Source organism: Propithecus coquereli, unplaced genomic scaffold (genome assembly GCF_000956105.1).
Source record: "Propithecus coquereli isolate 6110/MARCELLA unplaced genomic scaffold, Pcoq_1.0 Scaffold553, whole genome shotgun sequence".
Taxonomy (NCBI): domain Eukaryota; kingdom Metazoa; phylum Chordata; class Mammalia; order Primates; family Indriidae; genus Propithecus; species Propithecus coquereli.
In genome coordinates this window covers 547400-562864 of record NW_012151430.1, presented here as the reverse complement: position 1 = coordinate 562864, position 15465 = coordinate 547400, and the positions used below count along the sequence as shown (strand labels likewise).

Here is a 15465-nt window from a genome sequence, read left to right as displayed (position 1 = left end):
GAGATTCTATAGGGTTTTTTTTTTAAAAAAATACTGTAACATTTAAATACAGCATTGGAATAAAATACCAATTTTCCAATTTGTGGAAATTAAATTACGTCTATTTTTTTCTAATTCAAAGTTTAATTCGGATCAACCCGGTCTAGTAAGCATGAACTCCTAAAACTTGTTGGATGATTTAAACTTTGGGCTTGGGTATCTATTTGTGTGTGTGATTAGAGGCTCAATTGACCTCTCGTTTTTGAAGAAGAGGGAAAAGGAAAAACTGGTAATGGATGACGGATTAGCTGAAATGACTGACGTTGAACTCTGGGTCACAACGCGGAGCAGACCCTGCTCCGGCGCGAGGCCTGGTTTCTGCTTTCCTGTGGTCAGCTGAGGGCCGCACTGGCTGCGGGATGGGGGAGGATGCTGCAGACCAACAAAGGGGAGAGTGAGAACAGAGAAAATCAAGAGGCGACAGCCTTGGCAATAAAACTAAAGGCCTCCGGGACGCCACATGACTTCCCAGTATTTGGGGTTTCCATGGCGAGGGCAGATTATTAGAGCAGAAACTCCGCTTAAGGCATGTGGAAAGTCAAGAACACGTCTTCTCTCAGTAAAAGCTCCAACCAGAGCGGTGGTTAACACTGGAAACGTAGCCAAAAGTCCCTTTTAAACATCATCTTAAGAGTTGGCATCTTTTTCCATGAAGAGGAATCTGGGTGTCATGATGCTGGGTGCCCTGGGGCAGGTCACGCACCTCAACACCAGCAGGGGGCGAGCAAGCCTTGCGAGCGCCAGGACGGCTGCAGGAGCTAAGCGGCTCAGGCAGGCCCACCTCCAGTCTGTCCACTCCCAGCCCTCAGACTGCCACGCGGGCCCAGACCAAGCAGGTGTGGACCAAACACCTGTGGCCCCTGGTCTACACGATCACAGAGTATCCAATCACATTCCCCGTTAAGGAAGGGCAAAGAAGTCAGTTCTAGCAATATTTGGAAATTTAATGACCTTTCATTCAGAAAGATAAATGTAACTTGCCCGAAAGCCTCAGATTTTATAATTTATTAAAATAAAGATTTATTTATCCAGGTCTTGATTGCCCTGAAACATACTAACAGATGAAAGTAAAGCAGCGTTTCTTAGACTGGATTGATGTAAAGATCTATTTCAAAGGCAAAACAATACTCTTAGATCCTAAAACTATATTTAGATTTCCTCATTTTGAAACTTAAGAAATTAAAATTTTAAATCTGTAGAAATGTTTTTTATTGCAAACTAAAAATTTTTTTATTGTACTGTAAGAGCTTAATATTTAAAATTGGTTTGAATATGTTTTTAGGCTATCAGCAAATGGACGTACAAAATTTAGGGATTCTCATAAACCTTACAGACTCTAACACTATTACTGGGGAAGCAAAACTGTATGAAAAACAATTATTTTAATGGAATGTTTATTTTATAAAAACAATGTTTTTAAATACAAAGACATGTTAAAAGTCAGGATATTAATATTTTTCCGTTTGAAGAATTTTTCTCTTTGAATTTTTGACTAAAGAGGATTTATTAGATGGCATATGTGAGGAGGACCGAGTCTGCTTATGAGATAGTAAGTACCCAACCTTGCAAAGACAGAGTCTTAGAGGACTGCTGCGTCCTCTCCCAACACAGGCTTTGCTTCTTCCCTTTGTAGACCACGTGCTGGGCTGACTGATCACCGGCCCCAGGAGCCCGAGCTTTCCAATGTTCTTCTAACTAGCAACCTTGCCTGCTGCACCCAAGAAGACAGTCCCCATGAAAGTAAAAACAGGATAAGACTGTGGTCTTCAGCATTTCAGGCAGCTTGGAAAAGAGACCACGTACACATGATCTACCAGTGACAGCCGGGTGATATTTCCGCCTCATGAGCGTTTGTGAGCGTGAGGACGAGCACAGCCTCACCGACACACGACCTGCTTTGGTTCAGGAGGCTCCTGCACAGCCAGCTCGAAACAGGCCTGCGGGTCTGCTGGTACCGGGCTGCCAGCAGCCCGCACCGTAGAGGGTAAGGAATCTAGGTCAGGGTCACGACAGGTCAATTTTCATCACTGCCTAAAGGGCTGTAAGGAGTATGGGGACAGTCACAGTTACCTGTTCAAAAGAATGGAGTCCACTTTCTTTTCCTAACCTCACCATGTCTTCCAAAATGGCTTTCTTCAGATCCTGAATTGAACCACAGGAGTACAGTTACAAGACGAGAACACATTTCACAATGGAGGTGGAAGAAACAACGCATTTTGGGTAAAGTGCCGTGGGAGATTGCGCCCACCTGTGCTCCCCGCGCCCTCCCCACCTGAGTCTGGCACCCCCGGCAGCACCCAATCCCCACCCCTGTCGTCGGTCAGGCAGGTGAGTGCCGGAAACGGCCGGAGGGGTGACCACGGACGACAGGCCGAGAGACAACTCAGTGTTTTCTAAAGCAGCCCTTTGGTGGGCCTGGGGAGTTCTGCTGCCCCAGGTGAGCCCAGGGCCCGGCCGCTGCCGAGAAGTGGACCATGTGGCGAGATCCAGCGACCTCCTCCACAGAGCCCTGCTCGCCCATCAGGTTCCAGGAAGGCGGGAACGGCTAATGCTCTAAGCAAGAGGAATCGCGTAACTTTTTCAATTCCGTGACTGTCTCTCTAGGCCCAGTAGAGACAAAATCAACCTCACGTTTGGAAAGACCATGGCCAGCAAGTCGGAAACTCTGCTCACATCTGACTCTGCTGCCAACCAGCTGCGTAGCCTTGAGCAGGTTACCTCCCTCCCTGGATTCCCCTCCAAGCCGCAAAACGACAGGGCTGGATGAGCTTTCTGTGACGTTCTTGGCTCTAAAATCCAATAGTTTATCAATCTTTCTAAGAAGAAAAATGAGTTTTTTTACAACGAAGGAAAAGATCTCTGGTTTAAGATTCTCACCACGTATAAGGTTAGAAATTCTCTATGCGTTCAGATTTCACTGGTCTACAGTTTTACTGTCCCCTCAGCATGTGGTATCTTAAAGTGTTCGGCAACATTTTAGGAAACAGCCCCGAGACACGAACCTGATTTGTGCAGAGTTCTGCGTATGTCCCTTCGATTCCTTTCTTCTGCGCCCAGGAGGGCATGACTTCGGGGTCAGGCACCACGATGCCCACCAGAAAGGCCTGCAATGCCCACCACAGGAAAACACGGTCATGATCAAGCTTTTAAAGTGGCTATCTGTGGTCCAGCATCAAAATTCTCAGACTCTACCCTTTTTTGAGAACAAGGACATGCTTATGAAACATTTCCGCCAATATGTCTCACATTCCTGATGGTTCATTTTCTGACATATTCTCCTAACTTTATAAAAAATGAGTTTAAGGGTATTAAGAATCCACAAAGTTAGACTGATATGTATCTTTGATTCTCATGCCAATCTTAAATCAGAACATCTTTAGGATGCTAATCAAACAACTCTACGATCCAAATTCTCTATGAACCAAAACATGTTTCCCAGGATTTCCAGGCCATTTTGACATTGTTTCATTAATACAATCCACATTCATGAAAAATTCTATTTTCACTTTTAAAGCATCTTCTTCAAAAATAATTTAATAATATTTAATTATATAAATGCGATGAGAGTATAGAATATATTCACTCTTTGATATCGTAGGATATATTCACGATCTTTCTGACTTCAAATCTAAATGATGTTGAAAGCAAAATAAGTATAAATCCCCTCCCAATAATTTAATCCTAATAAACTATACCAGGACTAGCACCATTATTTGTGAGACTGTATCCATTAATCTGTAAAGTTCATTTACTGATTTAAAAATCAAAACAGCAGAAACCCTGAATCTGGCTCTAGCGTCACATCTCAAAAATCCCTCTTGGAAGCAGGTGGAACATAAACTCCAAGGAGTGAGAATGTTCATTCCCATGACTTCCAGCAACTTACTTCACCTAACTGCATTTTATCGAACCGTAAGTAATTTTCTCCTTTAAAAAGGAGTTTTCTTTCATGATTTGAAATGCAAAGGAGAATCCTGGTGTCTGGTTGGAGATTAATAATATTCAATCTGGATTTTTCAGCAGGCCCGGTACATGTGGACGGCCGAAGCCGGGCGCTCACCTTCAGGCTGTCCCCGTGGACGTAGATCTGCGCCACAGGCTGGCTCCGGATGTAGATGTTCTCGATCTTCTCGGGTGCAACGTATTCTCCCTGAGCGAGTTTAAATATGTGCTTTTTCCGGTCGATAATTTTAAGAGTTCCTGTCTGTGGAGTTGAACAAACAGCTTCATAAGAAGGTGGCACTCCCAGGCCTGAGCCCTCACTCCTCGGGGGCCACAGCCCTTCGCTCCTGCGCTCCCCACCACAGCCCACCCTGCCCCACCCGCCCCACTTGCTCTTCGTCTGTTGTCTCTGCTCTTACCTGTGCAGCTGGAGAGAGCTGCCGTGCACCACAGGTCGAGGCGCCCAAGCTCTGCTGGGCCCTGGGCGCCCACTGTCCTCCCCCTTAGCAGTTATCCCCCTGCCACCCTCACACCTGGCAACAGGTGTCCTCACCTGCTCCTCCTCAGAGCCCACCTCCTTCCACAGGGCTCTGCTTTCACCCAGGCCCCTGCTCCAGTTGTCCTTTTTCTCACCAGCATCTTCGCATTCACACACTCAGGCCTCTGGCCCAGCTACTGCCTTCGCCCCCAAAGAGCAGCCTCTCTATCCCCTGGCATACAGCAAAGATCCGGCAGAGGCCCCCACAACTCCTACCTGACAGCCAGATGGCGCTAGGTGCCCAGGACCCTGCAGGACCCCACCCCTGGAGTGAGCGCTGGTGCCACCAGCCTCCAGGACCCGTGGACACCTCCCTGACTCTCCTGACCTTCCTGAGTTTCCAAGGTGATTAGGGGGACGTCTCTCCTTTGGCTCAACCCCTGAATGTTGTACTTGCCTCACCTCCACTGACAATGCACCTCGAGGTAACCCCCGTTCTCGCTCCATTGGCCACTCCTATGTCTGTCTGAGCTTCTGGCTCTTCCCTGAGCTCCAGACCCAGAACCCAGCTACCCTCCAAATGGGTCAAAACCCAGGATGTTTGTCTCTCAGGATGTGACACACCCCAAATGAAGCTCATGACCATCCTCCTCGAGCCCACCCTACCCCTGATCCCCACACCTGGGGACGGCCTTGCTCTCTGCCTCCCCTGGGATCTCTAGCAAGCAGGATCCCCCATCCTTGCTCATAAATCCCGCTCACCTCCACCTCCTCCTCCCATCAAAACCACTTCCTGACTATCCATCTGCTCCATCCACTGGAGCCAGAGCGTCTCTCCAGAGGACAGAAACGAGCAGACACTGCTCTGCTCAGAACCCAGGCTGGACACCAGGCACTTTCCCTGTACTAGCTTCGTGGTCCTCATGGCACCCCACGAGCTGGATGTTGTCACCCCTGTTTCACAGATGAGGAAAACGAGGATCAGAAAGGCCAGTTAACTCCTTCAAAGCCACACAGCTAGGAGGTAGGGGAACCAGGATTTGAACCTGGGTCCTTCTGGATTAGAAGACGATGCCTTTTCCTTGATGTATCTAATACTATTTCAAAATCAAAATAAATTTTTAAAGTGCAAATGTCCTTATTGACAAGTTCTACCTAAGTGTCAAGAATGGATCATTCAAACCTTGCACACACTCTTCCAGAAAACAGGAAGAAGAAAAAAAACCCACTCACCAACTCATTCAATATGCTGACACCAAAACCATAATAGAGTTGTATATAAAACGAAAATTACAGATCTCACTTACGAATATAAATGGGAAGGCCAAATACAATTTTTAGAAAACTAATATTAATATTAAAAAAATCACATCATAGTTAAGTTGAATTATGCCAAGACGGCATGATTTGCTTTACACAAGAAATATAGAAAGAATAAGTATTTGTCTCAACAGCTGCCACAATTCTAATTAAATTTCAACAGTCATTTAAAAATAACAATAACTTAAAAAATGGACTGTCTTAGGCTCTGTGCTTAAGCACAACACTAGGTGCTTTCCATGTTGGTCCCCAACCCCTGCCGCGGACTGGCACGAGTACCGGTCTGTGGCTGCACAGCAGGAGGAGAGCAGCAGGCTAAGGAGCGAAGCTTCTTCTGTGTTTGCAGCCGCTCCCTCGCTCGCACCGGGCATTAGCTCCACCTCCGGTCAGATCCGCGGGGGCGACAGAGTCTCATAGGAGCGTGAGCCTTGCTGTGAACTGCGCATGCGCGGGACCCAGGCTGTGGCTCCTCGTGAGAACCTAACGCCTGATGACCCGAGGTGGAGCTGGGTGATGCCCGCGCTGGGGAGCGGCTACACATGCAGGTCGTCACGAGCAGAGATGCACTGCACAGCACTGCACGGTAAATGTGATGTGCTCGAATTACCCTGAAACCACACCCCTCACCCTGGCCCACGGAAAAACTGTCTTCCATGAAACGGGGCCCTGATGCCAGAAAGGCTGGGGACTGCGGCTTCACGTGAATCGATGTATTTGCTCTTCACACCCACCGCACGGTGGGTAGTTTTATCCAAGTTACAAGGCATCAGCAGCAGATCCAGGGTTCTGTGGGGCTTCCGGCTTTTATAAATTTGAGGGTCCTCGTCAAGAAAGATAATACGAAATGATGGGCAAGGCCTTGGAAGGGGCCGATGCAAGCGACGGGCCCTGAGCTGACAGGGTGACCCGCCCTCGGCCGGTGTCCAGAGCCCGCTGGCCTCTCTGGCCTCTCCCCCGTACTCATGAGCCTTCGGGGGAGACTGGCTGCCTCACGCCTCCAGTGCCTCTACTCAGCACACGGCGTTACGCTCCCCTGACCCTCCTTCCCACTCTCCTCTCCCTCTGGAACAGGACTCGGACCCTGAGACTTGGGTCAGAGGTGCCTGTCCTCCTCTGCCTCTCCCTGGGTGCGTGTGCCCCAGCTCGAGCCCGTCACACCGGCTGGGGAACCGTCTGAGAACGTGCGTCTTCCCTCAGTAGGGTCCTGGCACAGGGCTGGTCCTGGGGATACACCTGCGTCTGCTGCAGACAGGAAGGCGTCTCGGGGGGAAGCACACAGATCCGAGCAGGGGTGCGCCCGCTCGCCAGGCCATGGGCCCCCGGATGGCTCGTCGTTCACGTGCCGGGTAAGCCTAGCACCTCGAAATGTCTACCCCGAACCTTAGCAACTTCCCGGAGACAGAGGGGGTTCCTGGGGTGGGCCGCATCACTCTCGGTGTCAGCGACAGAGCCTTTTTCCGGTCAAAGCATTCATCTAAGTGTCTTCTAGGCGCCATGCACTGTGCTGAGTGCTTTACAGCTATAATCTCATTTCTTCCTCACAACAATAACTACAGAGGTGAGCAACGTTATTATCCCCTTTTTAAAAATGAGAGACTGAGGCAAACTGGTTTGGGCTAAAAGGGAGGGGCCGTGGCCAAAGAATGCCACGCAGGCTTGCTCTCTGGTTCTACGACTAAGCTGAGGTCAAGCCCGAGAGAGGGATGAAGCTTTGCTCAAGGTTGCAAGAGCTGGTGGAGCCAAAGGAACTCAGGCATCCTCCCGGCCAGCCCCAAGCTTTCCCCACTGCTCGGCGCCCCCTCTCAGCTGGGGGCCGGTGTCTGTGGGCTTGCAGGCCCTGCCCTTCTCAGACCTCCCAGAGACAGGTGCCCTGGCTCCTTCTACTCCACTGGGGGATCCCACTCAGTCGGACCCCTTTCTGGACACCGTTCAGCACAGGGCATCCGTCTCCGAGAGCCCAGCTACACCCCTGCACAGGTGCCTCTTCACCTTCACGAGACCCGGAGGGAGAAGGGAGCTCTGGTCCAGGTAAGGGAGAGCCGCCCCGTCCACAGAGGTGCTCCTGAGTGACTGACTGTCAGGGAAGACGCGGGGAAGACTCCTGCCTCAGTGGACCAGGTCACATGCCCTCCCACAGCTCCAAACACTCACCGGCAGCCACTTCCCGATGTCTCCGGTGTGAAGCCAGCCATCGCCGTCCAGGGCCTCGTTTGTCCTGTCCGGATCTTTCAGGTAGCCCTTGAATACATTTGGGCCTCTCACACATATCTGCGGGGACAAAACCACGGCTTCTCTCAGCCACGACATAAGGAATGCAGGGACGGAGCTGTCCCCAGGCATGTGGGGAACGAGGTACACTACGCATTAGGAAAGCCACAGCAGGGATGGCGTGATGGAAACAGAGGACAGGGAACAGCCACCAGCCATCAGACCTGTCTCCTATCTGCTCTAAAGCAGCATCCTCCCCACCTCTCCTCCCTGCCCTGGCCACCCCACACAGCGGCCATCTCCTCTTCCTCGGGAGTCCCCCGGCCTTGGCCACACGCTCTTTGTGACACACTCGACAGCGTGTCCTCACGGACACTGATGGCTGGTTGATTCCACCAGAGATGCGTGAGTCCCTGGCTTCGCCGCCAGGCAGGCAGCTTTCCCGCTCACTCCCAGGGAACGAGCGGGTACCGGCTGTCTCTGTCTGCCCCGTCTGGTCTATTAGCACAGGGTCGTGCTTCTCCTGGGACGGGTCAGACAGCAGCAGATCATGACGGTTACGGGAAAACATGGATTTTTTTTAAGTTTAGGAATTCCGAATGTTGGTTTACAGCAGCCCAGTCCCAGCGTGGGGGGTCGGCTGCCTCACACACGGGAGAGGAGACGCTGAATTTAGTTGAGTCAAATTCATCAGTAATTTAAAACAATTTTATTCGCAGGTGGAGGGAAAACAATTCCACTCCCCCATCTTTGTCCGCGGCACCCACAGACAGGAACGGCTCGACCCCAAGCTTACCTCTCCCTCTCCTTTGCAGGCCCAATAGTTCAGTTCTTCGACATCGACGAGCTTGATATGGTTGCAAGGCAGCGGCGCCCCTACGTGCCCTAAAACGCCAGAGCGAGACGGCGTTTGTTAGCGTTCAGATGGGTTTCGGCACAGAAGACGCTCCACGCCCCGTAAAACCCCCACGCGGTCAAACGGGGAATTATGGATGGAAAGCAAGACACCTTTGGAGGAGCATTTGTCTCTGGCCAGTTTTGATGATAAAACACAGTTCTGCAGAAAGCAAAGTCCAACTTCTGCCTGGGCCTTTGTTCTAGATCTGATTCTTAAAGGGCAGGAGAGGCCCAGCAGGCCCAGCACCAACCTGCACAGGGTCCTTGGGTGGGGTGGGGAGCTTAACCCACCAACCCCATGGCCAGGATTTTCTGTGAGTGCCCGCAGTAAAACATTCCCCATTGTCAGATCACGAGTCTTGGTTTGGAGATCGTAAAATACGGCAATCGTTGCTCTTCCTCTAGTCCCCAGACTGTCGACTAATGTGCACAGGAACCATCCACAATCTCACTAAATTACAGATTCCGGTTCAGTGGGATTCTACGATCCTCACGGGCACCGAGGTGACCCGCTGCTGCTGGGGACACTCACCACACCTTGAGTGACAAGGGATGGAAAACCAGGATGAAGTAACTCGCCCTCAGAAAACAAAACTCCGAATTCTCTTGGTTAAATCTACCACAAAATTGCATCTAAGTCACGTTCTAGTCATTGTTTGTGGCTGCTCCATAATTCACTGGCAGGCTGGAGGGTTTGGGGGCAGGTGCTGGCCAAGGTCCTGATAGAACAGCGAGCCGTGTGTGGGCAACAAGGCTGTAAAGCTGCCAAACCTTTAAAAATATCGCACAAAGATACACACCGTCTGATGCCCAACAGCCTTTTCAAGTTTTTATGGTAAGGATGAATGAAAAAGGCAAAACCTCCACAGTCTTACATGGGAAAATTTAAAGGACGATAAAAGAGGGAGGAAAGAGTATCCAACAGGAAGGGGACAGCGGGCAGCGACTGTCAATACAGCGGCGTCAGTAAGAAAAATGGGTGAGCCAGGACCTCCGAAGAGGGTTCTTGTGGGAGATTTGCAAGTGGCAGAGTGATCAAAGAATTTATATACAAAATAGGCTTTATTTAGCTGTAGTTAAAGAGATAGAACTAAGAAAAAGTGCTTCTGTACTTGGCTTGGACAAATATGATTTCAGTTTAAAACCCACCTATCGTGTTTCTGCTGACTACCTCTGAAAACGGTATCGCGTTAAGGAGCGTATTTCTTTCCCGTGCCCATCAGCCCTAATTTTCCAGTTTGCACTTCAGCAAACTGAAGCACAAAGCGTGGCCCAGGCTCGCACAGGAGGTCGGCATACTGAAGGATTCTTCTGCTGAGTGGTTCCCGATTCCTCCAGTATCTGGTCTAAATTCGGCGATGGTTAATCCGTGGGCTACCTGCTACTACCTACTTGCTTCCCCCTTGCCCTGAAGGACGGATCCCCTCGGAACGAGGGCGCGGATGTGAGCTGCTGCTTTCGGAGGTTGCCGCTGCCTTCCAGACACGAGCAGCACAGACCAGAGCTCCCAAAGGGGCTCTAAAGCGGCTCATTAGGGAACGGCTCCCTGGCCACTACAAACCCGCCCCTCCTGCACAAGTCACATCCTTTACGGCCTGCTTCCTGGATTCTGAAATGACCGTCAGCAAGGCTGTGTAGTATCTAGAATCTATAAAGCCCAATATGCTGATATTGTAAGCATTTTTCCACCTGGAGTTGTAGCTTGTGATCTATTACTTTTTTATATGAGTTCTGTTTATCTATAAAAGAAATAGGAAAATAAAAAACGTGTGACAAAGCAAACAACAGACCCATAATGCCGCAACCCAGACATAACCACCATTAATGTTTTCCTTCTATTTCTCTTGCTTTTTTCCTAAGTGCCCACGTAAATCTACGCTCCATGAGGGAGTTCTAGAGCCTGCCGTCCTTACTCAGCAGGGCTGTGAGCCAGTCCCAGATCTCCAGCCCCTCCTACCTGAGGTCCAATCCCCAGGCGTGGTGAAGGTACATCCAGCTGTGCACTCGGTCTGGCCGTAACCTTCGTAAACCTTCAAGCAAACCACGAAAACCGCGCTGTGGACACACACACTCCTTTCCGGCCAGCTAGGCGGAGCGCCGGGCTGCCCCACGGTGAGGACGGTGGGAGGGGGCTGCTCTGGGGGTCGGTGACTCCAGGGGAAGATGGACACAGACACCAAGCGTGGCCACACTTGCTCGGAAGAAATGCTATTTTCACCATTGACACTTAATAGATGAGGTTATACAGTCTGAGGCAAAGATTTCTGGCCTATTTTGAACTATTGGATCTATTTTTCATATGGAAAATATATATTAAAGATAAACATTTAAAAATCCAATATATGTTTTGTTTTGTCTCTGTAAGATGTTCCTCTCCAGAGCCACACTTGTTTGCATAAATCCAAACAACGGGGCTCGCTGCCTATTTGGGGGAGGGTCTGCCTATAGGAACGATCAGGCCACGTCGGTGTGAAATGGGGGAGCGATGTAAGAAGCTCATGGCTTCCAAAGCATAAAAATGTAAGTGTGCACAATTATGAAACAGACACGTCTACTCTACATAAAATCCACCAGCTACAACAATGGTATGGTGCCCTGCATGTGCAGGAACTTAATAAATATTAATTGAATGGAAAAATGAAGAAATGAACTTTTGGAGAAGACAGAACCTGATGAAGCAAATCACGACACACAAGTGGGCTCTCCTCCCCTCCCCGGTCCTCCCTCACCGGGTTGGGAGATACTTCGTCGGCTGGAGGAGGCAGAGGTGCAGTGTAGGTGGGGTACGGATTCTTACACACGTTGACAATCTGTATATAGCTTATCTGATCCCTTTCCCTTTGCTAAGAACTTCCGAGGGCCCAGGCAAAGGAATTTCTCAGAGCAGATACACCTGGGCTTTCCGGAATGTGGCAAAGCCAGCCGGCTTTCGCTGGCTCTGGGCTTTTTCTATCCTCAGAGGAGGGAGCTTTCATCCCACAAAATTCTTGCCCGCAGGATCTTTCTCTGTGCTACAAAGGGTAGGTAGTTTTCCTGCCCTCACACACCTCCCACTCCCCGCGGGGAAGGCCACACAGTGACCATACCTGGCACCCCAGAGCTGCCCGGAGGAATCCCAGGACTGTGGGTGATGCCGGGGCGGCCCCCGTGACGATCATCCGCACACACCCCCCAAGACTGGCCTGTGGGAAGAGAGAAGAACCTGCCAGAGTCTGTGATGCCTTCGATGGCGTCTGGCCACCTGGCCCCGGCCAAGGTCGACGTTCCACAACTGGACCCAGCCCAGATGTAACGGCTGGGATCTGAAATCAGGCCTTATGAGCTGAGGAAGCTCCTTCCCCTTCCAGATGATAAATCGAATCGGCCCTGCAACTCAACTTAACACAGGAACAACTCTTTTATGGCTTTTGAGATAAGTGCCAGTAGTCTGCGCGGCATTCTGTATTGGTTCTCCCTTAAAATACACGGCTGCTCCCTCACTCTCCCGTCATTTAAAAGCATCCAAAACAATTACTTAGAACAATTTCTCCCCACTGCCATTTTAATGGCATTGCGTTTTCTCATTTATAAATCAATACCGTGATTTACTATGCCCTGCAGGGGACAAAGAATACTTGGAACACTTCGTTTCTGTAAGTTGAGCCCAGAGAGTTTAAATATTAATTTTCATACCTAAAAATAAAGTAGCAAGAAAAAAATGAGTAATGCTACTAATCCACTACAGATTCCTTGGGTAACGCAGAGCTTGAAAATGTTAGTGGAGGCACAGAAATGAGTAATTCACAACTGGCCTGGTTTGGGAGAGGTGAAGGGACAGGTCACAGGAAGGGAAAAGAAGATTCCTCACCGTAGAGCTAGAACCTCCCGCTGTTGGACGGCCGCCACGGCCTGGCTCACGGGGAGGGGTGAGAGAACCTCCAGGCCCCGGAGCTCCTCTGGGGGGCACTGACCTGACCCCCCACTGGAACAGCCACCCTGATGCCCCTGGAGATCAAGGGACCTACATCCAAGGGTCCTTCTTGCTGGCTGCCTTTTGGCAAGCATAACACATCTCCAAAGGTCGAAAATGACTACTTCAGAGTTTCCATGCCAGCTCAAGCTTTGATTTCACAAGCAAATGAGTTCTCATTTCACAAGCTGTGGGCTGCTGAGACGAACGTCTCCAGGTCTCCTATAAGGTGGAAAGTCACCCCCTGGACACTTGGGTGTCACCTGACAATCACTCATTTGTTTTCCTACCTGGATCTTGTTGAAGAAGAGCTCGTCCCAGATGCTGTCGTTCCTGATGACTCCACTGCGGACCTCAGCCTGCTTACGCTTCGCGGCGAACTCCAGCACCCAGCGCTTCAGCGGCGTGTTTGCCCGGCTGAAGATCTGAGGAACACGAGTTGGAAATGGCTCTTGGGCCTGAACATCTCACCTCGAGACGCATCCCCGGGAAGAAGGCTCAGGCTCATCCGCGGAGAAGCCACCCTCCACCCCAGCCCTGCAGGAGGCCACCGAACGCGCGGCATCGAGCTCAAAGTTAACACCGGCAGGGTCCAGCCATGTTGTGGAGATGGAAGTTCTGGAAAAAAACTGTCTTCCCAACCAGGGTTTTGAAGAATAGGAAGAAAAGAGGAAAAGGCAGAGTGAGAAAAAGTCAGGGAATCCAAGAGTGGAGGCACCTTCCAGGACCTGGGACGGAGGTGTGCAAAGCCTGCGCGGGGCCCAGACCCGCCACGTCAGCAGACACGCAGCCCCCAGCCCGGCCAGAGACTCCTCGCGGGGCTCACCTTGTCGTACATCCGGTTCAGCAGTCGAGGGACCACAGGGAAGATGGTGGGGCGGAGAGCCTGCATGTCGTCCGAGAGGAGGCGGATGTCCCCCTGGAAGAAGCCAACGCGCCCTCCGTGGCAGTAGACGACAGACTGGGGGGAAAGGACAGGAGGGAGGAGCCCGTCAGGGTGGTCGGCCCTGGCTGCGGTCCAGACCTGTCCAAGTGCTGCCCTGCATGGAGGGCACCCACGACCCCCGACCCAGCTCTGGCTGCCCCCATGAGACACAGAAGACACTGTCTGGGGCGAGCCGCCCAAGACCCCCTTCCCCGAGTCCCACTCAGGCACGGGGCAAAGAGGCAGGAGACAGAGTGGAATCCCGAGCCTTTGGGAGATGCCACAGCGGCCGTTCTCACTGGCACCTGCCCTCTCATGCCACTCCCAAGCCTCAGTCGTGGGCCCCCTCGGGGACCCGGGTCTCTGAGACGTGTCACACTCTGTCGGTGGGTCTGCTCCGGGCCTCAGAGTCTTTGGATTTCCCCAGGGACACCCTGGCGACTCTGAAGGGTGCACAGGCCCCGTGGGTCCTGGAGATGCTGAAGTTGGCTGTGGGTAGTTTGGTGGGTGGCCACGGGGGAGCCTGGCTGGTTCCTAAAGGGACTAGGACTGTCCCAGGGGCCATATATATGCTCCTTCCTTTAATACTCATAGCCGCCCTCCAGGGCAGGTAGTACTCCAGTTCCCATTCTACAGGTGAGGAATGCAAAGTTCAGAGAGGTACAGTGACTTTCCCAGGGTCACAAAACCAGTCAGTAGTAATTGCCGGCGTTCTAGGCCAGGTCTGGAAAGCAGGTCCCGCTGTACGAGACCCACCCCAGGGCAAAACCGGAAAGGCTTAGAAGACGCAGTTTATCCACAGGCTGGTCCTTTGAGTGACGCAGCACGGGGCATTCTTTGTTCCTGGAATCACGTAGCGATTCCTTCCCCTGTTCCCTCCTCACCCCCACAAGGCCTGTCTTGGGACCACTCTAAGGCCAGTCCCCATCTACGGCTTGAGGAGCTGGGACAGCTTGATTTCCCAACTTTACTGTTGTGGTTTTTTTAGGAATTCATGAGTTATGAAAGTTACACGTTTTGGGGCCATACGTGGAGCTGCACTGCACAGAGCTCGAACGGCAAAGCACCTCTGCAGAGCTGCAGTGCTCTCGATGCCGTCGGCCGGGGTCTCCCTCAGCTGAGGGGTGTCCGTGGGTACGACGGGGCAGGCCGGGGTCTTCCCTGGAGCAACGCTCCCAGGAGGGACAGGTGGGGCGGCCAAGTCCTCTGACCCCTCTGACCCCCGTGGTACCTTCTGAGGACGGGGCAGTGGGGTCCTACTCCACGCCACCAGTGACAAGTGACACCGTGCTAGGGCTACGGGTTCTAGGCGCAGGTCGTGCCTCCCTGACGCCGGGGCCTTACCTGCACCATTCGCTCAAACATGTGTGCTAAAGGCAAATAGCAAATGTGCACATCCGCACAAGTGGGAGCCCACTGACTCTGCAAGAGAACAGAAGGAGCCCCGGCAAGGCCCGGTCAGTCGGGCGAGCGTCTTACCTGGATGACTCTCTCAAACATGTGAGCCAGAGGCAGGAAGGAGATGAGCACATCGTCCTGTCTCGGAAAGATCACTTTCTGCAGGTGACGGGCATGGGAGACAGAAAGGAAAGAAACACTGACAGGAAGACGACGAGAAAGTCATAAAACAATAAAGAGAAAATGGTCCTGGAGGGGCAAACAGGAAGAGAGGGAAGGGGATGAGGACAGAGAGAGAGAGAGAGAGAG

The 15465-nt window shown here is 51.5% G+C and overlaps 1 protein-coding gene across 4 annotated transcripts in view; it reads right to left on the bottom strand.

Annotated features, from left to right (window-relative positions):
* Positions 1-15465, bottom strand: part of ACSL6 (acyl-CoA synthetase long-chain family member 6) — a 45839-nt gene that overhangs the window by 4745 nt on the left and 25629 nt on the right. For 2 of the 4 annotated variants that reach the window (XM_012657623.1, XM_012657624.1), the window contains exons 10-19: positions 15103-15180; positions 13660-13794; positions 13124-13258; positions 11971-12066; positions 10842-10914; positions 8784-8872; positions 7931-8047; positions 4100-4243; positions 3042-3143; positions 2110-2181 (exon numbers count right to left, since the gene is read on the bottom strand). In XM_012657623.1, coding sequence (XP_012513077.1) covers positions 2110-2181; positions 3042-3143; positions 4100-4243; positions 7931-8047; positions 8784-8872; positions 10842-10914; positions 11971-12066; positions 13124-13258; positions 13660-13794; positions 15103-15180 — 1041 coding nt within the window. Of the gene's footprint in view, positions 1-2109; positions 2182-3041; positions 3144-4099; positions 4244-7930; positions 8048-8783; positions 8873-10841; positions 10915-11970; positions 12067-13123; positions 13259-13659; positions 13795-15102; positions 15181-15237; positions 15316-15465 lie in introns of all 4 variants that reach the window. The other 2 variants (XM_012657626.1, XM_012657625.1) reach the window with 2 other exon arrangements.